The 22,687-nt window shown below is 36.4% G+C and overlaps 1 protein-coding gene across 7 annotated transcripts in view; it reads right to left on the bottom strand.

The window, feature by feature from the left end:
* Window positions 1-420: 420 nt before the first annotated feature.
* Window positions 421-22,687, bottom strand: part of EBF3 (EBF transcription factor 3) — a 206,241-nt gene continuing 183,974 nt past the window's right edge. For 2 of the 7 annotated variants that reach the window (XR_015749367.1, XR_015749366.1), the window contains 6 exons: window positions 22,609-22,674; window positions 20,264-20,441; window positions 17,471-17,659; window positions 16,847-17,044; window positions 14,368-14,511; window positions 421-3,222 (listed from right to left, as the gene is read on the bottom strand). Coding sequence is in view for 2 of the 7 variants with exons in the window: in XM_087964300.1 (XP_087820426.1) it covers window positions 3,191-3,222; window positions 16,847-17,044; window positions 17,471-17,659; window positions 20,264-20,441; window positions 22,609-22,674 (663 nt within the window). In the remaining 5 variants the exon portion in view is untranslated. The remainder of the gene's footprint in view (window positions 3,223-14,367; window positions 14,512-16,846; window positions 17,045-17,470; window positions 17,660-20,263; window positions 20,442-22,608; window positions 22,675-22,687) is intronic. The other 5 variants (XR_015749368.1, XR_015749370.1, XR_015749369.1 and 2 more) reach the window with 5 other exon arrangements.

Here is a 22,687-nt window from a genome sequence, read left to right as displayed (position 1 = left end):
CTGCATCATCAGAATATCAGGTGCCTCTGCATTAGTTGTTCTATCAAGATTATCAATCATATTTATTTGACCTTCCTTTTTCATAGGGCAAGGGATGGACACATTCATATTTGCTAATGAATGAAAGCAACATTAAGCCATACAAATCATCATTGTGCAAACTAGTTATCACAAGGAGAATATAGCAGCTTCCATGTCATCTGATATCAGCTGAATCAAAACAATTTTAAGTGGAAGGATTCAAAGAAAGCACATCAGTAATACATTTAGTGATTCAAATCAATGAGTAAGCAAGTCCTTAGTTACACCCTGGGAGTATCTTCTTTAAAACACGAAAATGATTTCAACAATTCCAACTGTTGCTCGCTTCTATGTTCTTACATTTTAATAATTAAACCTGAAAAATTAGCAGAAATGAAATTCACAGACAAGAAATACTTTAATTAAATATTGTGTAAAATGAACATTTTTATACAGTTAAATATCTGAAAAATGTACAGATAAAACAATCTTATTGTAGGGTCTTTAACAGTAAAATCTATCATTTAGTGAAGTTTCCCATTTGAAGATGAGGAAATATGAGTGAATTGACTAATTAATCTAAAACACAAAACAGATTGTATTTATGAAGAAATGTTCTGATCATGTATGCCTGACCTTTCTTTCTTAAGATCAAAATCATACTTATATAAAGTTAAACTGAGGCAATTCACTTTCGGTATGACTTTTCGGCTTTTCCAGTTAGCTTAGCCTTATCGACTCTCACAGGAAAAATGTCTGGCATGTTTTGTAATTTGTAATATATTTGTATCAGTTTTAAAACCTCTTATAAACATTTCCTGAAAATGTGCACTTTTGTATTAAAAATGGTCCCTCCTTTTTTGCTGAGAAATTTACTTCTGCTGCAGAGTGCAAAAGTGATTTTGCAGTGCTGCATTTGAAAGCGTTTAGTGCAAGAAAGAATGGGGGTGGGGTAGGGAAGGAAACAATTATGTCAGTATTGGCACTAACAGGCACAATATATTAAAGAAATCGTTCCAGTTTATAAATTACAGTCCTTACTGTAAGTATCTCTACAAAACAAAAATCTGAAAATAAAAAAGGTTATAAAATCAGGTGTGATCCCAAATGCCTAAAAAGTCTTTTTCTTTGTTAAACAGTGCTAAGTTACAGATTATGCAGAGTGCAGCAGAAAACAGATACAAAAAGAGGTCACAAACCTGTTGACCAGGTTTGGAGAGTAGAGTTTACCAAGGTCAGCTATGATATTACAATTAGTCATTTTTAGGGGGTTGGGGCAAGCCTCATCAAAGTGAACAGAGGGCAGGTAACTATAATCACAGGAAGAAACTGCACCCCTCATTTGTGCTTTGATACACCATAAATCATCCAAATGAAGCAGCGATACACTTGTTCTAAGCCCACAGTTAACAGCACAAAAGTTGTTCAAAGACATCTAATTTTAAGGCATCCAAGGAAGTTCATGTGGCCAACACTATAATTAAAACATCAGAAGTGGATTTTATTTATTTATTATTATTTTTAATTTAGGCTTCTGGTTTAGCGCCCCGGTAAACACAGTTCAGATATGTGGCAGAGTCATGGGTGGCAACTTTTTTTAAAAAAATAATAATCAGAAATCGGAGAAAATGGAGAAAGGAAAAAACGAAAATCCAAACACAACATAAGAGAACCTTCTGTTTCTTGTGGCCGCATTACATGCACATTTTCTACTAGTATTCATTACAGCCATGTGGCACAATTTTGTTTTAACTATACAACAAACAACTTTATTTCAAAATTATTTGTTCAGATAACTTAAAAATAATATAAAAATAAACAATGTTTTTCCTCAAAATAACAGAAGGATGGAAAGTCGAAACAAATAACAACTTTGTGAAATACAAAATGAAATGAATGAACACATTTTTTTAAAAAAACAAAAACATGAAGGCAGCGATTCTTGGCTTAATGCTTTTCACAGCATCACAATACCAGTCAAATGACAAAAAACATACATACAGGAAAAATGGTGAAAATATACAAAATTTCAAAGATAAATACAATATTTATAATCAATATGTTACAAAATAAATTCCCTTGGTGATTGCAAGTGTTCATGTGAAAAGAAGTTGTAATGTAGGGCTATTTTATTCCTTATCTTTAAAAGGAATAAAATTTGATCTTCTAAATATTTAAGTGGATCTGAAAAAAATTCAAGACAAGTGTATAAATATTTAGCTACAACTTTGGCAAAATCACAAAAGTCTACAATTTTATAACCACATACAAAACACATTAGGGAAGTAGGATCTAGAAGTCAAAAGGACAATTTTCTGGTACAAGAAACATAGACTTCACAGTAGCCTAAGAATGCAATAGTATACAGTGCTAGCAAAAGTTGAAAAAATGTTGCAGATCACACTTGCTTAACAGGAAGCTCTAGCAGTGGAAGTATATTTTTTTAAACCAACAGACAGTAGCATTTTCCTCTGTCAGTGTGCTTGTTGAAGGCAAGAGAATTCAATATCAAAGTTACAATTTCTAACTACAATAAGTTACAAAGTTCCATTTCATTAAGATGAAGTTAAGCAATGATCCACCCTCCCATCCTCCCGTCTCCCAAAATTATCTGAAATCATATATTCATCCTTTCTCCCCCCAACCCCGGTTTTGATGGCTCATACCTCCTCCTTGGCCCCCTTTTTTCACCACAAAAAATAATTCACATTATAGAGATACACAACCATTGTGAATCTAGTTATGAGTACAGAAAAATGTTTTGGAGGCATTTTTCATCAGTGTTTCATGATAATCAAAATGGTGCATCCACAAAGTTTTTCCCGACACATAGCAAGTACTAGACATAGCCAAGACGTAATCAGAAACTTTATACAAAATAGGTGTCGCTTTTTCCTTTTTCTTCAGGACCAAGAAATGTGAAAATATGAGAGAAGTTCAGTCAATAAAATGGAATTGTTCATGAAGAAGTTGATTGTTTGCATGTTGATTCTTAGTATTTTAAATAAACTTTTTTAAACAAAGTTTTTTTTTTGTAGCATTTCAATGTTTTGCTGATTGTATTTTGAAGATACTGGTTCCATCAGCATATCTTATATACTAAACTTGTCCCCTAGAAAGCTCATCTTCTGAACTTGGTGCTACAGTAGCTAAACAAAAAAAAATGAATTTACATTGGCGGAACTACAAGCCCAGACATAGCTGAAAAAAAAGAGAGAAAAAGTACTATTAATTTACTTGCATTAAGTATTGGAACTTGCAAAGAAAGAATAAACAAGCAAGCAAAACAACTAATGCTGACCACACCTAATTCTTCATAGCACCAAAATCTGAAAATCATTAGGAAGCATTCACCAAATCCATTTCCTAAAACACCTGGATTAGGAACCAAATGCCTTTGACTAGAGCTAAAAAAACATACTGTTCATGCAGCTTTTGTAGGCAAATTAAAGCTTATGAAAAAAAGGTTGTGCCCAATTAGGTATCGAAGAATTCCATAAATAGAATATATAACGGAAATGCATTTGGAATTCACAGTAGTGATAGATGCAGAAATAGTAGTGTGTAGGTCTTTGTGACCCATGGAAAAGTGATCTGGATAAACAATTGATAGATTCTTTTATCTGGCAAGACAGTAGCTATCAAACAGTTTGGGGGTGGGAGTGAGGCATCTGTTTTTGGTATAAAAAGCTATCCAACAAGAGAATCCTTTCCTTTAGCCACTTCTACGGTTTATTTTTAAAATTGGATTTTATTAACAGAGCTCTTTTGTAAAGATTTGGCTTTGACATGAAAAAAACTCTGACCTGTGTGAAATTGGGGGCGGGGGGCACGTACAAAGCATCCTATCTCCCACATATGTGATATTTCTCTTAGTGTCATTTTTGGTAATGTCAGACAAGGCCAGCTCAGTCACCAATCAAGAACCACACACTTCTCAAGTTCTATAAATGAAAAACTGAAAATACAGTATATATATATATATATATATATATATATATATATATATATATATATATATATATATATATATATATATATATATATATATATATATATGTTTTCTGAGGTTCTCGTGGTATTTGTATGTGGATCTTTGGTTATTGGGTTTCTCCGCGTAAGATTGGAAGTTTCTGGCACGTTTGATGAAGTCTCATTCATCATCTTCAGGCTTCTGTCTTCAGCTCTGTGCTTCTCAGAGTGAGAAGCACAGAGCTGAAGACAGAAGCCTGAAGATGATGAATGAGACTTCATCAAACGCTGCCTAGAAACTTCCAATCTCGCGGAGAAAACCCGAATAACAAAGATCCATATATATATATATATATATATATATATATATATATATATATATATGTATGTATGTATATGTATATGTATATGTATATGTATATGTATATGTATATATATATATATATGGATCTTTGGTTATTCGGGTTTTCTCCCGCGTAAGATTGGAAGTATCTAGGCAGTATCTCACTCTGAGAAGCACAGAGCTGAAGACACAAGTCTGAAGATGATGAATGAGACTTCATTGAAACATTGCCTAGATACTTCCAATCTTATGCAGGAGAAAACCCGAATAACCAAAGATCCATATACAAATACCCGCGAGAACCTCAGAAAACAAATATATATATATATATACACACACATACACACACACACACACACACACACATACACTTGTGTGTGTGTGTATGTATGTATGTATATTCTTTTCAAGCATTCAGATTTAAATGGACAGCTTCATTTTTGACATTCTGTTAATTAGCACTTTCTTCTAATTGTATGATGACTTTAATAAGTCAGTGACTTTCTGAGATCAAAGTCTACTATCTTACATCTGCTTTGAAATCTATCAAAGACATAAGGTGAAATCTCCTATTTGTTCGCTCATGTTAATTTTTGAAATGTGTAGAAGGAAGTCCCAGTGCTCCTCTCTCTCGCACACAAAAAGCTCAGGGTCAAAATACCCACAGCATTGCATGATCTCTGGCCCCAGGAACCGATACTACCTACTTTAAGAAAAAGTAGCCATTAATGCAATTACTGAAGCACTGTAGAAATACACTGAAGCACTTAATAAGGCAGACAAGTTTGTAGATAGTCTCTTGTGTCTTATCCTAAGAATGGGATTGCAGGTTTAAATACCAACAAAGCAAGGATTTGTAGTGTCTTGTAGTGAATGTCTCTAAATTTTAAATGCAATCAGGATGCAAATCCTCCCTTATTAAGGATATTTATATAATTATATATTAGATGCAAAGAAAAGGCTTGTTAAGCAAAAAGATTTTAAAATTTGTCATTGTACTTTAGTTAACTTCCTTGTAGTGTCATAATTTGGATGTTTTTAACCTAGTAGTACTTATATGTTATCTTGACACCATTTCTCATTAATTTTTGTACAAGAAATATTAATACATTTTTATGTAGTCATGTGAACTCCAATTTCCCGGTTCATTAATTTCAAAAAATATCAATTTATCTCAGTTTTGCTGCTGCATTTTTTTTCACGAAAGCTTGTTGTATGTACACATTCCTTATGTAATACAATCTCTTTGCATGACTATCCATGTGCTTAAATAAGCAGCATAAGGAATCTGAGCTGTAAAAAGTGTTGTTCAATGTAATTTCACAGCAGCTCTACCATTAAATTTGATATTTCTGAAGCTGCCAAAAATGCATTATTTTCCCTCTGTGGATTTCCTTTCCTTTCCTTCCCTTCCTTTCCCTTCCCACTTCTCTCCTCTCCTCTTGCAGGCAATTTTCATGCTAGGCTTTGCTGGAAGGTATGGTGGTCTTTTTATAAGGTGTATCAAAGATGAAAGGACAAGGGATGGTCAACTGTAGCACTCTACATGTTGGGTGTAGAGGAAGGAGAACAAGAGCAGTTTCAAGTCCACCAACATGCAATATAAATTTGATTGGCTGTCAATTTATGGAAACACATAAGCAGCTAGTAGGTTTCTGCTTATTTATACCATTTATACCACATAGATTTGATTCTGAGATTAGTAGCGAGTATATGTAGGATAGAAATATTATGATCAAAGGAGGAAAGTTGCTTTTAGTTTGAGTCATGTTGGGTGGATTGAGTTTTTAATTTTTAAATGATTTGCCTAAGATCATGGCTTTTAAAAATCTTCAATATTTATTTTGGGGACAGAGATATTACGTGGCAAAGGCAAGCTTGTATGTATTTGGTACACACACAAATCCTCTGTTACTTTTGAAAATTTGCTTTGAATCGGTAGATTAAAGCCAATTGAGTGATAAGAAAATGCTATAATTTGGAAAAGACAAGCAAGCATACAGGCATAGTTAGACCAATCAATGAAATGGATACGCCTGCCACAAAAGTACACACCTGTTTCAGAGCATAGCTGTGGACCTAATATCTGCATAATTGTAGTAGGTGAAAGTTCATTGATCTAGATTCATACTTCAACACACAGAACTTTGGAAATAATAATTATCAAGAATTCTTTTTTCACATGGAATTGTTAAGAGTTCTGACCATCCAATTTAATCAATTGAAATCAGTACACGGTACTCATGAAATTTGAAGGGTGGGAAGCAAATGTCATGCATAAACCACACTTCTCTCTATGTGTCCATCATCATCCTATGGCAGATGCTTTTTTTCATCTAGTTTTCCACTTGCTTATAAAATATTATTTACATACGAATAAAGATCATGGCAGAAAGTAGGTTTAGAAAAATGTACATTCCTTATATTCTTATGTTTTCGAGAGGAATACCTCTGATATTCAATATAACTAATGGGATTGGGCAAATTGTGCGCACTATTTGGAACATGTCTTTGTTTACATGGAAAGATTAGTCACAGGTTTACAGATGGAGCATAACAGCCAGATGCTCTCGCATTTCGACCCCTACGTGCCACTGCCTGGATGGCAGCCAGCTCTTGCCAGCTGTGAATTCCTCCAATATGGCAGAGTTCCAATGTAGTTAGCTCTGCACAATGATGCCATCAGGACTGGAAGAAACAATACCAAATGGCGAAGGAATGGGAGGCATTGTTCACAATCTGTGGCCAGTAAACATTCCCTTGTGGTAAATGCAGTTCAGGGATGAGGGACAGAGCACAGCTTCTGTTACCTACAGTAAGCTCTCTTCCATTAATGGATGGCAATGAAAACTAATAACACCACCAGTATTTAGTAGCAAGGGTTGTGTCAAAGGAGGTCTAATAATGGAAAAAGCAACCTTCAACCACATTTCACTATCCTGTAATTTAGTGAAACAGTGGTGGAGATATTTGCGTTCAGTGTCCTGCACAGTCCATTATTAAACAAGCAGGCCAACAAATCTAAACGCCCTGATTGTAATAGCGGGACTTTAATTTTGAGGGGGATTCATACCAGAAGAAGCTCTTTTCATCTTCTGCTCAAACATGTTTTTCTTGGGGAAAATAAATAAATATATCTTTCATACAATTTTGTAAACAGGGCATGAATTCAAATACAGTATTACCAATGCCATCAAGCATGTGATCTTGTGGTTAACTCTAATATATAAACAGCTACCTACAGTTTTGCAGGAGGAAATCTCTTGAGAGAAGGTTATTGTCTTTGAATCGCTACTTTCTCATAACTTAACTCATCTATCTTGACTGTTATGACGACAAAATGAAAAACATCTGAATTCTACATAAGGAATTTCTATATGCATGTCTTCAATTATGCCTGTACATAGTTAGTAAACCAAATGTAAGTAATTTTGAGTGGTTTAAATGAGAAACTAAGTTCTTCCTTTAGTATGCTTCCAAATGGTCTTCAGAACATTCATATTTACCTAAACAGATACATATTTGCTCTCCCTCACATACACACACGCACACACACACATTGTATATATACGCTTACAATTATATTCATCAACACATTTATTATTTTATTTTATTTATATATCAAATTTATAGAAGGCCATTTCACCCACAAAGCAACTCTGGGCATTGACAGAGTGATATATATCAGGGGTCGCCAACCTTTTGGATCTCAGGGACCACCAAACTCATACTTTTAAATCCCAAGGACCACGAATACATTTTTTTAAAAAGCTAATATATTTAATATAATTTTTATGTAAAATATTATATACACACACACACACACACACATATATACACACACACACACACACACACACACACACACACACACACACATTTAATTATAACAAAAATGTAAATGCTTAATGATAACAAAATAAAACATTCTGGGCTGGAAGCTTTCCCCTACCTGGCACCTTCCAAAGAGACAGAAGAGTGGGCGGTGTGTGTGTGTGTGTGTGTGTGTGTGTGTGTGTGTATCTGAGCTGAGGGGTCTCGGGGAAACTGCCGCTGGGAGAAGCAGAGGCAGAAAGGGGGCTTTGCTCTTCTTGGGGGGCAGCGCCCCTTGGCTGCCACTCCAGGGGCTTCTCAGCAGGCATCTACCTGCAGAAGGACTGCTGCTCTTGGTGATTCCCCCTTGGGGAGGGGAGGGGGAGAAAGTGGGAGCTCCTTTCAGATTCTCCTTTCAGGGTGGAGAATTGAGAGGCTCAGATCTGCAGCTGAGGAAAAGCTGGGGGGGCTCTTCCAGTGTCACCTGGAGACAGGCAAGGAAGGTGTCTCTGGGGGCACTTCGCTCGCTTTAGCACTTTGCTGCCAAACCCAGCCACAGCCAGTGATTATTTGGGGGTGGAGGGGAGAGAGAAAGCATCTCTCGCATTACCAGGGGAGGAAAGGAGATGAAACAAAGCTCACTCTTTCACTGAGACCTACAAAATGCCAATCTACCGTGTTCCAGGAGTTTTTTGAAATCATCAAATGCTCCCACTTGCAGTTCCCATGTCTCCCGGCTCAGGTCCCTGAGATGCATGCTCCCACACACGGCGGTGGTGGCAACAACAGTCCCCTTCCCCAGTGCCCGCTGTCAGCTCTCCCATTAGTTTTCTAGCTTTGAATTGCTCCCGGCTCTCTCTCTTTCCTTCCCCCCCACCCACGTGCAGGCAGGAAAGGAAAGGGAGATGGAGCCGTGCACAGCTCTCCCCTTTTCCAGCCCTTGCTGCCTCTCCCAACATCGAAGCCTCAGAAATGCAGGCAAAGCCGCCATAGCAGTAGCGCCGAGTTGCTTGCTTCTCCACTACTGCCTCCTCCTCCTCCTCCAGCACCTCTCGGCGCGAGTTCTGCTTCCACTACTGCCTCCTCCTCCTCCTCCTCCCCTTCTCTGGGTAGGGTGATTCTTAACTAACCAAGCATGCTATGGCAACTCAGGACGCTACCGCTGCGGCGGCTTTGCCTGCGTTTCCGTGGCTTCGATGTTGGGAGAGGCAGCAAGGGCTGGAAAAGGGGAGAGCTGTGTATGGCTCTGTCTCCCTTTCCTTTCCTGCCTGCACGTGGACGAGGGGGAGGAAAGAGAGAGAGCCGGGAGCAATTCAAAGCTAGAGAACTAATGGGGAAGAGCTGACAGCGGGCGCTAGGGGAGGGGACTGCTGTTGCCGCCGCCGCCAGGTTTAGGAGCTGGTTGGTGCATGCATCTCAGGGACCTGACTCCGGGGTCCCTTGGAGAGCTGGGAGGAGCAAGAACTGCGCGGCCCAGATTAATTGCTTTTGGGGGCCATTTCTTCTGCGGCCCACCAAAATTTTTCCACGGCCCACCAGTTGGCCTACCGGTTGGCGACCGCTGATATATATGGTATAAATATACCAGTATGTCTTCATTATTTTCTTGGATCATGATTTAACTGGAAACTGGAACAATGATGGCACGAGGAATATTCATACAACACTGAATCCTGATAGGTGCCAAGATTCACTACTTCCTAGTGCTGTTTATATTTTCTCCTATGCTACATCAGTAACAGAAGATGTAGTCCTTCTATGACCATACCCCTGACTCTTACCACTTGCCTAATAAAGTCCACAACAGCATTTGAATGTGAACAAATTGAGAAGAACAGATCTCTAATTAGCCCCTTTTGGGTTATGTTTTAAATTTATATGTATTAAATGTGATCATGCCACTGATTTCCCAAGGATAACATTAAAAAGGACAGGCTAATTGAAATTAACAACAAATTTTGAAAAGTGTTTTTTTTTTTTTTTGTTAAAAAGTAAGTTTATAGTTTAGATTTGTGATGAAATAATATTTTCAAACAACATGTAATGGGTGGAAACATTCTGTGTTCTTCAAAATATTTGTTGGATACTACAATATTTCTCTTTCCTCTTAGTACTGTTGTTCTGAGTGCCATTTCTTGTTCTAAAAAGACTTTAGGTTTGGATATTATAGATAAAAGATCATAGCACAACAAAAATAATTATATTTTTAAGTCTGTGCTAGATAAATAACCATGCTATACATGTTTGCATTACACTGGGGAAAAAATGAACAGGAGGCTCATTTTGCTTTTAGAAATATAGGGGTTTTTTTCTTTAATATTTGGTAAGCTTACAGAAAACTTGTACTCTGCAGTTCTGATGTTATCTCACATTACAAAGGAATGCAATCTTTTAGAGATGTTATGCCCAAGTGTTCCAGTATTTCAAGGGAGATTGACTAATCAACTGAATTACAGGTAGTCCTTGACTTACAACCATTCATTTCAGTACCATTTAAAATTACAATGGCACTGAAAAAAGTAATTTGTGACCAATCCTCATATTTGCAACCACTGCAGCATCCGTATGGTCACATGATCAAAATTCAGGATGATGGTTACAGCATCCCAGGATTACCACTTGTCATCTTCCAAGCTGGCTTCCAACAAGCAAAATCAACGGGGAAAGCTAGATTTGCTCAACAAACATGTGATTCACTTAACAAGACTGGCAAAAAAAAAGTTGTAAAATTGTGCACAACTCACTTAATAATTGCCTTGCATAGCAGTATAAATTCTGGTCCCAACTGTGGTTGTAAGCCAAAGACTAGTTGTATGTGTAGGGTTAAGTTTATGGTAAGTCCAATATCCTGTGTTATTATTCCTGATTTTGGTAGCTTCTTCTATTTCTGTATGTCAATACATGATTCAAGTTTGGGGTCATGACAAAAGTTGAAGCTTTTGGAGGAAATGTGGGCTATGGATACAATCAATACCTAAATCATGAAGTAATAAAAAAGGAGATCTTTCTGTAACCTTGATCTGTCTGCTTCCTGCTAAACTATTCATGTAAACTCATCTGACAAGTCAATGAAATAAAGTCAACCATCCTCCAAATTAAGGTCAGGGTTAGCTACACATGTGTTCATCACAAAGATGCACGGGGCATGGCTAAATTTTCTGAAATTTACCACATGGAGCTTAGCTTGCAAAAAGTAATATTTAGAAAAAATATAATATATTAGAATGTAAAGCTCAATTTCAAATATTAATTTCATGTTATTATTTCCTTTGAATATTTATTATTGATTAATTGACAGGATAAATATCAGTTATACTACAAGTCAGTGTATATACACACTGACACAAGATTTATATAGAACTGTTAGTTGCTTGTTGTTAAAACTGGAATGAGTCACCAAAGCTGGCATTATTATCATTAACGTTGTTGTTATTATTATCATTATTACTATTGTCTGTGGTTAGAATGCAGTATCGCAAGCTAACTCTACTCACTGCCATTAGTTTGATTCTCACTGGCTCAAAATTCAGTCAGACTTCCATTCTTCCAAGGTGGGGAAAATGAGGACCCAGATTGTTGGGGGCAGTATGCTAACTCTGTAAACTATTTAGAGAGGTCTGTACAGCATTGTGAAACAGTATATAAGTCTAAGTGCTATTGCTATTATTATTACAAGTCATTATTATGAATTGTAAGCTTCCCAGAGTCATTGACTGAGATGGCCAGCCATAGAAATTGAACAAACAAACAGACAAATAAAGGCCCTTCATGTTTCTTCCTGTTATTAATTTCCAATAGAATAAAATTGAGATGGAAACCACTAAATATATATTTGGGCTGGTGAAGTAAAATTCCACTCTTCTCCCCAAGATATTTGTTAATTCTGTTTCTACCACCTAGCCAGGCAAAATGTGCACTTGTTTTACTACAATATAAAAAAAAATTTTTAAAATCCCTGAACAAAATCTCAAGAGAGTTATTAAGGATGGAAATATCAAAAAAACCTAAACTGATTCAGAAGCAAAAGTTATACATTTATTGCTTATTCACATTAAAAAAATAACATAATCTTCTTTCTATCAGAGTTTTCAAATATAATAAAATTTGTTTGCTACATATATATTCTGCTTTTCTTCTAGGAACTGAAAAAGATGCATATGTCCTCCTCCAACTTTTCTCACAACTGTCCATGGAGTACCTCAATAGACAGAGGTGATACTTTATGAGGGAGGGTTGACTATTATAATTCCTTGAAAAAGTTGCTGGGTATGGCCTTGGCAATTATAGAGCAAATTGTTTGTTGAGTATTGTAAGCCAAGTCTAATCAGGCACTTAACAATGAAAAACATTGGATTGGACAAAAAAAAAGAGTTTAGGGAAGGACATTCCCCTATATATTTTAATATCTAATTGATAAATATTTATCAGTGTTGCAATTTTGTCCTTGTGCTTTTATTTATCAACAGATTAAAACTATACCTATGTAAGAATTAAATGCAGTTTGAATGGAATACTTTCTGATGCAATACCTAGTACAAGTACTTAGTGTAAGACAAGACTGTGTTTTGGTTGCTTTAATCTCTATATCAACATCTTATCCAAAAACTTAAATACAGTGCAGCAACATCCACCTAGATTATCTAATTTAACCATTCTGGTATTATCGTACATTGATTATGCAGTCCCGCTCTCAACAACTTTATTTGGTACTAAAGGCATTAGCCTGTAATTGTAGCAAGGATAATTTATTCATTAAGTACCAAAAGATCAAAATAATGGCCAAAACACTGAAGCTGCACCATTGAATTGTCCACTTTCAATAGACAGAGCAAGTTAAATGCTTCAGTTAACTGAAAAAATATATATTTTCCCCATACTCAATGGCTTACGTAGCTTGGGCTTGGCTGCCATCAAATTGTTCCAGTTGAAATCACTGGCACAGTTTGTTTATAATCTGCTGTGACACATACTCTAATTACATAACACTCATATTAATACAAACTAGGTTTCTCAGGGCAATGGTGCAGCTTCTGAGGTGTGTACCAGGTGCAGTTTTATGATTAGAGGCTGTAACCAGAATTTGGTTGCAGTTACTAATTATTGGTGTGTATATGAATACCTTATCCAAAATATGGCGAAATTGTGTGTAACAGCTTGCCACACAAGAGAGGAAATAACAGTTATGGTAGCTGCCATAATTTAATGTAAATGAAGTTTGTTAGAATTTTTAATAGGTATATATTAATTAGCCATAAGGGTTATTATTCTCTGTAATCAACCGTAATGGGGTTGGCCTTTGTTTGTAATAAAATCTTCTACTTGATCGATGGGTTAGAATGGATCAAGATAGAAGACTGGCACAAAGTCATCAAGTGAACTTCCGTAGCCGAAAGTGGTTCTATGAACGTTTGCATAATTCTGTTAGTTTTTAAAAATGTATACCTTATTCAATATGCAATGGGGTATATAGATAGGAAATGAATTCATGTGATAAGAGGTTCGAAATGTAACACAACAAAATAAAAAAAAGGATGGTGTGGTATACAAATGGGGATTATATAATTTCAAGATTGCACTGAAAAAAAAATTCCATTCATTATATACCAGTTATGTCTAAGCCAATATATCCCAGATCAGGGGGAGGAAAGCAGGTCAGAGCTTCTATTTTACATAATAGCGCATTGACTTGCAGGTGATTTTTTTCCCATGAGGGCCTGCTTCTAAGTGAATGCTTCCCCCATGAACCTCCAGGTGACCCAGGTTTGCAAGTAAAAACTGTGTCACTTCAATAGGCATGTTTGAATAAACTTTTTATCATCAAAATCCTTGGCCTGATTAGCTCAGTAAAGATTGGTTGTTTTCTTGATATTACAAACAATGCTTTCTCAACCAGGAGAAAGCATCATTGAGATCTATTTCCTTTCAGGTTTCTATGCCTTAAATCCCACTTGGAACCATTTTAGACCTGTTCCTCCTCCTGGCTACCTTAAAAAAAAACACCATCTAAAATTTCTTGTTCAAGACACACTACTTCCCATTATTTTGCAATGTGAATCATTGAATCATATGGATATCTCCTTGTATGTAAAGCAGCATCCATTGATTCAGGCTTTAAGGCCAGATATGAGGAAAAACAAAGCCCATTCATACCAAATATATATATATATTTATTTATTGGGAAGAGGCTGGCATATTTAGCAATTCATATTCATAATTACCTCTCCCATTTCCTGAGATCAGTAGTAGATGCTGGAAGAGGAAGATGCGGGCTACAAAGGATTCCTAAACTGGTTTGGGGATTTAAAATTACAGCCAGGAGGGAGGAAGAAAGGGCTGAGGCACTGGTAAATTTCCAGAGACTCCTGCATAGAAGAATGGGAGAAAGGAGGGGTTTAGGGTTTCTGACGCATTATGAAAGGAAGATGAGAGGAAGTGCCTTGATATATTTCTACTAATTGACAGAAAAAGAGCTCTAATAGAGGTAGAAGAAAGGAATAAATAAAGCTGGGGACCCGATTTACCTACTGCCACTTAAGATTACATGAAACCCTTGACTGTAAATCAGAAAATCTAGGGTACATATAACCAATTATATGGTTTGCCTGCAGTGAGCATCTCAATGCCAATCTATGGTTGAGACACGTGGCTACTATGCGTTTCCAATTAGAAGCAACTATGATTCTCAGGTAACAATTACTTGAATAATTCTCAAATATATTTATTTATAAATGCCTAAATTTAATTTAATTATATGAAAAGCTATTAAGTACCCTTGCTATTTTTGTACTGATTAATAATGTTTTCAGTTTCTGCAAAATACTAAACTGTGGTTGGTTTAATTCTTCAATGTAATAAAGGCCAAATAAATAACTTCTCTAACGCTTATTTCACATAGCAGATAAAATTCAGAGGATTTAAATGATTCAACTAACAAACATAATTTGCTAGAATTATAAAAATGGTTCCAGAGTTTTTTGTTTTTGTTTTTTTAAAAGCAATTATTGCCAGAAACAAGAAATGAAAATGAAAATATATATATCACATTTGCTAATGCATAAATAAAAATTTAAGAAGATGTATGTTGAGAAAGATGGGCTCATTCTAAATAACTGATGCCTTGAAGCATTGCCTAACAAATATCTTTCAAGCAGAGTTACTTGGTTTGGTTAAATATTTTATTCCTTAAATTTGATTTACCTGGCTTGGTTATTGCTTGTAGGGATACGCCATCTAATGATAGAGCTATTCACCAAAATTCAGGCAACTGGCAAATCCAGATCTGAACATTACGGAGCCTGGAGCAGAATAGGGCCAATCTAGTTAATCTTGAGTAGGTTTGAACTTTCACAAACCTTCTGTCTCACTCAATTTCAGGAGACGAGGACAGCAAAATTATTTTCTTAGTAAAATAGTCTGGGGGATGGAAGAAGAATGATGAAGATACTATTGGATTTCATTGCCTGGAAGTGATTTTTTAAAAGTCAGAATGCTCTTAGTGATCAGGTAATCCCAAAGGGATAAAAGAACTGAATTCAATTTTTAAAAATTGCTCAGGATTTAGACATCACGTTGGAAGAAAGAATCTGTAGCTTGGGTCCCAAGCAACAAACTGGGACATTTCTGGTCTCTACTCTTGAACCAAATACACTGGCATATTAATCACTAATTTTTATTAGTGGATATTTTAAAACGTAATCACAGTCAAAAATAGCATATTTAATGGCATAAATTTGACTGGCCTTATTTTTTTTTATAACATACATATAACACATGCTTAAAAGTTGTATTTGGGTTATATAATGCATACTACAAAGTTTACATGATAAAAAGTCTAAAATGTGAATACCTCTGTTAACTAAGAGGGAGTGGCTTCTACAATGTTGTAATACTTTCTAGCAATTTATATGGTATTAAATGCTTAGATTGTGTTTTGATGTACATCGCAGATACGTTTCAGATCAATTCAACTGAGACAGGTGTTAAACTTCCATTTGAAAAAGATATAAAGATTTATAAATAAAAATATTATATCCTGAATAGAAGTGTTTGCAGTGGCTTTCCTTCCTTCTGTAAATGTTCACTCATTAATGTCCTCAAGCTTTTTAATAGTTACTGGTGTTTCTATTGGCAGTTGAACTGGAATAAGATCCAGTGCAACAGAAACCTAGACTTGTAGAGGAAAAACAGCAGTCCTGAACAAATTTAAAATATTTGTTGATATTTTTCAGGGTTAGGGCTAGTCCTACCTTGGAAATGCTACAGATTAAAATATCACTATAAAAAAAGGGTGCATAAAATATATACAGACTTAAAAGAACAAACCTGGTTTATGAGAAACTTTCCATATTTGGACTTTAAAAATTAATTAATAAAACCTTAAGGAGAAATGATGGGCAAGCACCTATTCCTGCTTCTAATATAAGGATTCAAATAATCAGCTTAAATTAAAACTGTAGCCTATGGTTTTGGTGCTGCATTTAAGATCAAGGTTTTGTTCCTGCAGTAAAAGCCATTAAAAAAACCATGCATATTTTGTTTCTAAAGTTTTTTGGGGGGTCTTTTGATACTTGCTCGTGATAATAATCTGGTTTTTTTTTTGTTTTTTTTTCAAAACTTGAAAAATGTCATCTTCTGAATGGGGAAAAAGACAACAAAAGCCTGAAATCACAGGAAAAGTAATAGAGAGATCCAGCTCACCTTGAAGCCCATTTCCATTTGCGCTGGTGCAAGATGGCGGAGGAGAAGCTTGGGGCCTGACCACAGGAGCAAAGGCGCTCTTTTGTTTCACTGCAGAGATGACATTGGCAGGTGAGAATGAGAAAATGCCGTGTGTACTGCTACAGTTTGAAGGAAGGGTGACCGAAGAGGCTGCCATGGTAGGGCTTGACGGCACTACTGCAATAAAGCAAAAATAATCAGGACTCATATTGAGGATGTTTATGGCAAACAGGAAGGGAAGGGGGAAAAAAAGATGTATCGTAGAGCCTCGCCTCCTTATGGGAAGGATAATAACATATATAAAAATAAAATGCTTTGGCTTGCCACGCTCTGGATAACAGGCAAACTCTTTTGTCTTGGACTTCGATTATAAATTGAACAGTCCAAACTGGTACTTACTTTTTCCTCTTTTAACATTAATTTTGTTTTTTTGAAAGTACCAATATATTGTCTGTGATCTTTTTCCTTTTCTTTTTTAAACTGTCCAGCCTCCAGAGTCACCCCTCCTTTTATCCAGTAGCTTATGTCGAAGGAAATTACAACAAAGTAAGTTCTTAGCAAACAGGAATGATGTGATGATGTGCCTTAGAAAGAAAGACTTACTGCCGTAAGGGGAGTTCGCAGTCGAGCCATTAAGAAATCCAGGGGAACCAGGTACACCAAGGTTGGGCATGCTGGCATTGCCGTATCCATTCATACTATTGCTGACTGTGTTGTAATTGGACTGTTGAGGAGTACTGCTCGGGACGTATCCTCGCGGGGAAACACTGCTTGTGTTGCGACTGTAACCTACTGAATTGGGAGGAAAACCCCATCCCAAGAAAAGGATTATTATTATTATGGGGCATGAAAAGTTTACTACGACATCATAGATTGCACAGCTAAATGTCCATGGAGATTCTCAATCATCCATGCCATGGCTGTCCCATAGGGGTCTAGGATAACTCGCTGAGGTCAACTTGCTGCAGCCAACTCACCACAGCCAACTCGCCCTAGCAAACTTGCCATGGCCAACTCACTGTGGGCCAACTCGCCACAGGGCAAGAATTACACTAGTATCACAGAAATGGTGGGATAGAAACATTAAAGAAAGGATGCCAAAATGAGGGACAAAATGAAATGTGAATGACAAAAATTAAAATATTGTTTAAATTACTTTAAATAGTTAAATTGAATTATTGAATTGTCCTGCAGCAGGTTGTCACGCAGTGAATTGGCGATGATGAGTTGTCCCATGGCAAGATCAGCATGGCAGGTTGGCCATAGTGAGTTGGATGTGGTGACTTGGTCATGGCAAGTTGTTCCATTCTGGTCCCAATCGGTGCTTTTCCAAAAGGCAACTGGACTTGGTTTTTCTTCTTGAAAATGTTTTTCTTCTCATTCAAGAAGCTGAACTGAAGAAGTTTCTTGGATGAGAAGTAAAATGGTTTCAAGGAAAAAAAAAAACCAAGAAAGTCCAGATGCCTTTTAGAAAAGCACCTTTGGGACACAGATGGCAGACTTTTGACTGATCGCACAGTGTTGGCTTATGTCATTTGCTCTTTCATCTCTTTGTATGGAAAGGTCATTCTTTTCACACCGTCTCTACTTAAACTATCTGTGATCACCCTGAGTTGTTCCTACTTCTGGCAAACACATTTTTTTCAATGTGGTTGTGTCAATTTCATTCAAATTTGTCAATAATTCTCATAATTTAAATGGCTGGGTTGCATCACCAATCTAAGCTTTCTCTTTTAAAGTTTTCAGATCACATATTTTGCAAAAGTAGTTATAAAGTCATGTAGCTTTCCACAGAGATATAAAAAAACTGTTTCGAAGAAAATTTTCCTTCTTAACATTGATAATTTCCTATTAGAAATAAGAAAACACTTATTCTATTTATCCTGCTTTAACAAACATTGAACAAATATAACAAATATCTATGCTTCAGTGTAGGGAACACATTTTTTGATAGCAACATGACTCAAGTAAGCTTTGTTAAATTGTAAAAGAATATATTTGAAAATCCCATGAAAAAGATGCTGGGGCATGTATTATAGAAATTATACGCAATCCAATCCATGTCTATGTGAAAGTAAATCAGAAGGATTTATTCCATGTTCTATTGTTAGGATTGTAGCCACAATTAATTGATTCAGTGTATTTGGCTACAAATCGTTGTTTTAGTACATAGTCAAAGGCTATGTCCATATTGAGCATCAACCTAGAATTTAGTGTTACAAGAATTTATCTTCCACAAATTTGTGTAATTCCTTCCAGCCTAGGCACAAGAAAGAAGCTTCTGTTTCAGATTAATCACAGTATCAAGTGACCATGTTATTCTTGCTTATTTATATGTGTCAAAATAAGATAAAATAATTGCTTTAGATTTAGAAAACAAAGAAAGCGCTTATCATTGAAATATGGAAATAAAATTGTTCAAATTCCTTCACCCAAGTGCTTTTGATATGCTCAAGGGAGGCTAGCTTATTTTGACACTATTAACCCATAGTATAAGCAGCATGCTGAAACCAGATGGAAATTATGCATTTCCATAACCTTAATATATTTTGGTATTAGCAAAATAAATTTACTGAAGCATGTTTAGTCAAATATGTCAAATTTAGTAGAAACTGGGTATCACAATTCCTATTAATTGTAACACACAAATTTATTCTGCTCAAAAGATAGGCATCTATGCAGGTGGTCCTCAACTTACCACAGTTTGTTTAGTGACTGTTCAAAGTTACAACGGCACTGAACAAAGGAATTATGACCGGTTTTCAATGTTATGAAATGAGCATGTGATCAAAATTCAAATGCTTGGCAGCAGGTTCATATTTATGACCGTTGCGGTGTCCCAAGATCATGTGATCAGCTTTTGTGACCTTCTGACAAGCAAAGTCAATGGGGAAGCCAGATTCACTTAACGACCGGATTACTAGCTGATCAACTACAGTGATTCACTTAACAACTGAGGCAAGAAAGAAATTTTGGGATCAATTGTGTTCGTGAGTCAAGGACTACCTGCAATTGTAGATCATAGCTGATGATCATTGCTGATGATCTCTTTATTAAAAAAAAAAAAAAAAACTTCTGTCAAAACTTTATAAAGGAAGAAGTGTGATTTGACCGAAAGAGAGCGGTAGCAAAAAGCAAATTGTAGATGTAAGGAAAAACAAAGAAAGATGCACTAGCAATCTTTACAAAGTTATAAATACTGGTTTTCAAATTTCATATTTTTCAATGTTTAGTTATTATCAAATTCAAGTTATTAATTCTTTCCAATTAAGATAACATGACGAAATGAAATAAAATTGAATGAATCTCAATACTTTCAGGGAGCTAATTGCATAACTAAAGTAATGGTTTTGTAGAAAGGTAACTTTGCTGCATAATTCATAATTCTTCACGTACCTTGGTCGTTAGCCTGTGATGTTTCTGAAACATTAACTGCTAGCTGGCTGCTAAATGAATTTACTCCCATCATACCAGTATGAGCTGGAGTGTTGGCAAGTGTAGGAATCTGATTGTGGTTACGTGGCACACTATATAATGCTTCTGCAATATCAGCTGCTCGTTTCAGGATTATTTCCTATGAAACAGTAAATGGATAATTTTTCTAACATATAATATCATTTAATTACCTTATATTTCATTTAGCAAATCCTAATAAATAATGCCTGTGGTTATATCAGGCAGGATTACTGTATTCTTGGCAAGATTACACTCCTTTTAATTTACAAGTATTGTACATTGTATGGTAAAAATTGTATAATTTTCCAATAGTGAACCCAGGGTAGAAATAGTTTAAACATCTTGCTAGCGCTCTTAACATCTGTTTCTTTAAAAAATAAAACATTTCTTTTTGTATTATGCAACAAATTATTGTTCTGTTATTTTGTAATACACAACTTGTGTTTTTATCTGGTGCAGCCTTTTTTAAAGCTGTGATCTGCTTAATTGTACCAATGTCCTTGTGTATCTCTTTGGACATGACTGTATTTGCGAGGAAGACAACGGGGATCTACCTGTTTGTTGTGGGGCATGCCATATAGCAATAGCACTTAGACTTATATACAGGGGTGGGATTCCAAAATTCCAGCAACCAGTTCACTGCCCAGTTGCTGGGTGGGCTTGACCTACCAGAACTTCCGGGAGGCTGTTTTTCACCTTCCCAAGGGTTCAGAGGTTTCCCTCGGGCCTCAGGGAGGGTGAAAATGGCCTCCCAGGCTCTGGATGCCCTCCAGAAGCCGGAAACAGACCATTTTGCAACTTCCGGTACTTCCGGTAGGGCTATTTTCCCCCCCTCCCAGAGCCTCCACGCGGACCCTGCACTTACCTGCATTGAAAATGGGCCACGTAGAGACTCTTGGGAGGGGCAAGGTGGGAGGGGTGAGCCTGTTGGTTCAAATACCAGTTCAGCAAACCAGATGCAAATTTAACATCTGGTTCATTCGAACCGGTCCAAACCGGTAGAATCCTATTGCTGCTTATATACCACTTCATAATGCTTTACAGCCCTCTCTAACATTTACAGAAACAGCATATTGCCCCCAACCTGTCCTCATTTTAATGACTTCAGTAACATGGAAGGCTGAGTCAATCTTGAATCAGTGAGAATCAAACTGCTGGCAGTTGGTAGGATTAGCCTGCAATACTGCTTTCTAACCACTGTTCCATCACGGCTCTTCTATACACAGCTTCAATGCCTCTCTCTTCCATGCCTCTCTCTCCATCACTACCATCTCTCCCTCTTTTTTTATGTAATTGATCACATTATTGTGACAGCTGCTGCTTAAATAAGCAAAGTTCCATCATTCCAATGGTAGCCATTGCATGTTACCGAATCATAATCTACTCTACTGGTCCAATATGGGTTGGTAGATAGATGTTTTTCTATATCTCCACTGTGTACCTGAAAGTGATGGGCAAAAACCTCATGCAACCAGCTTCTCTGACTATGGAAGGAATCTGGAGCTCCCAACTCCTGGTCCAGAACTTTAACCACTACACCACACACCACAGAGGCTCTCAATACAGTAGAACCTCTGGTCACAAATGCTTCTGACCACAACCAAATCAAGTTCTGACCAAATAAATTCACTTTTTTTTCTGCGGCCGATTTCCTCTTCTGCACCATTTGTTTTTGTAAGCACCAAATTTTCAAAATTAGGTTCATGTCATGACCAAATCGGGTTGCAACCAAAGTTATTAAATGAATTATGACTATGACCAGAGGTTCTACTGTATCTGTCCTATGTTCTCAAAATTCTAAATAGAGTTGATAGTAAAATAGGGTTAGTCCCGAATACATAGAATACATTCAACATTGTCTTTTATTACAACTGCTTCAGCTAAAATTATAGTTTTTTATATATACTGGTTTTGAGAGGAAAAGAATCAAGGAATTTAAATTTTCCTTCAGACTACTTGTTTCACATCAAACTGTCAAGTGACCAATAGAATTTTGCTATGCACCATAACAATGTACTGGTACTTTGTTAGACATTCAAGGTGAAAATACTTGCAATTGTAGGGCTGGGTTCCAAGACTGTGCTAAGAAGGCACGATTTGCTTTAACTACAGTTGAAAAAAACCACAACAGGCAGTTCAGATATGAATCATGGTTTCTAAACCATAACGAGTAAGTTGATGCAACACATTCAACCAAAATCAAATAAATCACAATATGATTTACTGCAATAGCTGAATCCAGTCAGTGTAGATATGAATAAATGGGGGAGACAATGGGGACATACCTGATTGTTGTGGGGCATGCCATACAGCGCTTCAACAAGGTCAGCTGCTCTTTTAAGTAATACTTCCTAAAGGAAAAAA

This window comes from Notechis scutatus, chromosome 4, assembly GCF_049901735.1.
Source record: "Notechis scutatus isolate UNSWTSFEM ecotype Mainland chromosome 4, rNotScu1.2, whole genome shotgun sequence".
In the NCBI taxonomy this organism is placed as follows: Eukaryota; Metazoa; Chordata; class Lepidosauria; order Squamata; family Elapidae; genus Notechis; species Notechis scutatus.
The sequence above is the reverse complement of the archived record's forward strand: the minus strand, read 5'-3'. Positions and strand labels throughout refer to the sequence as shown.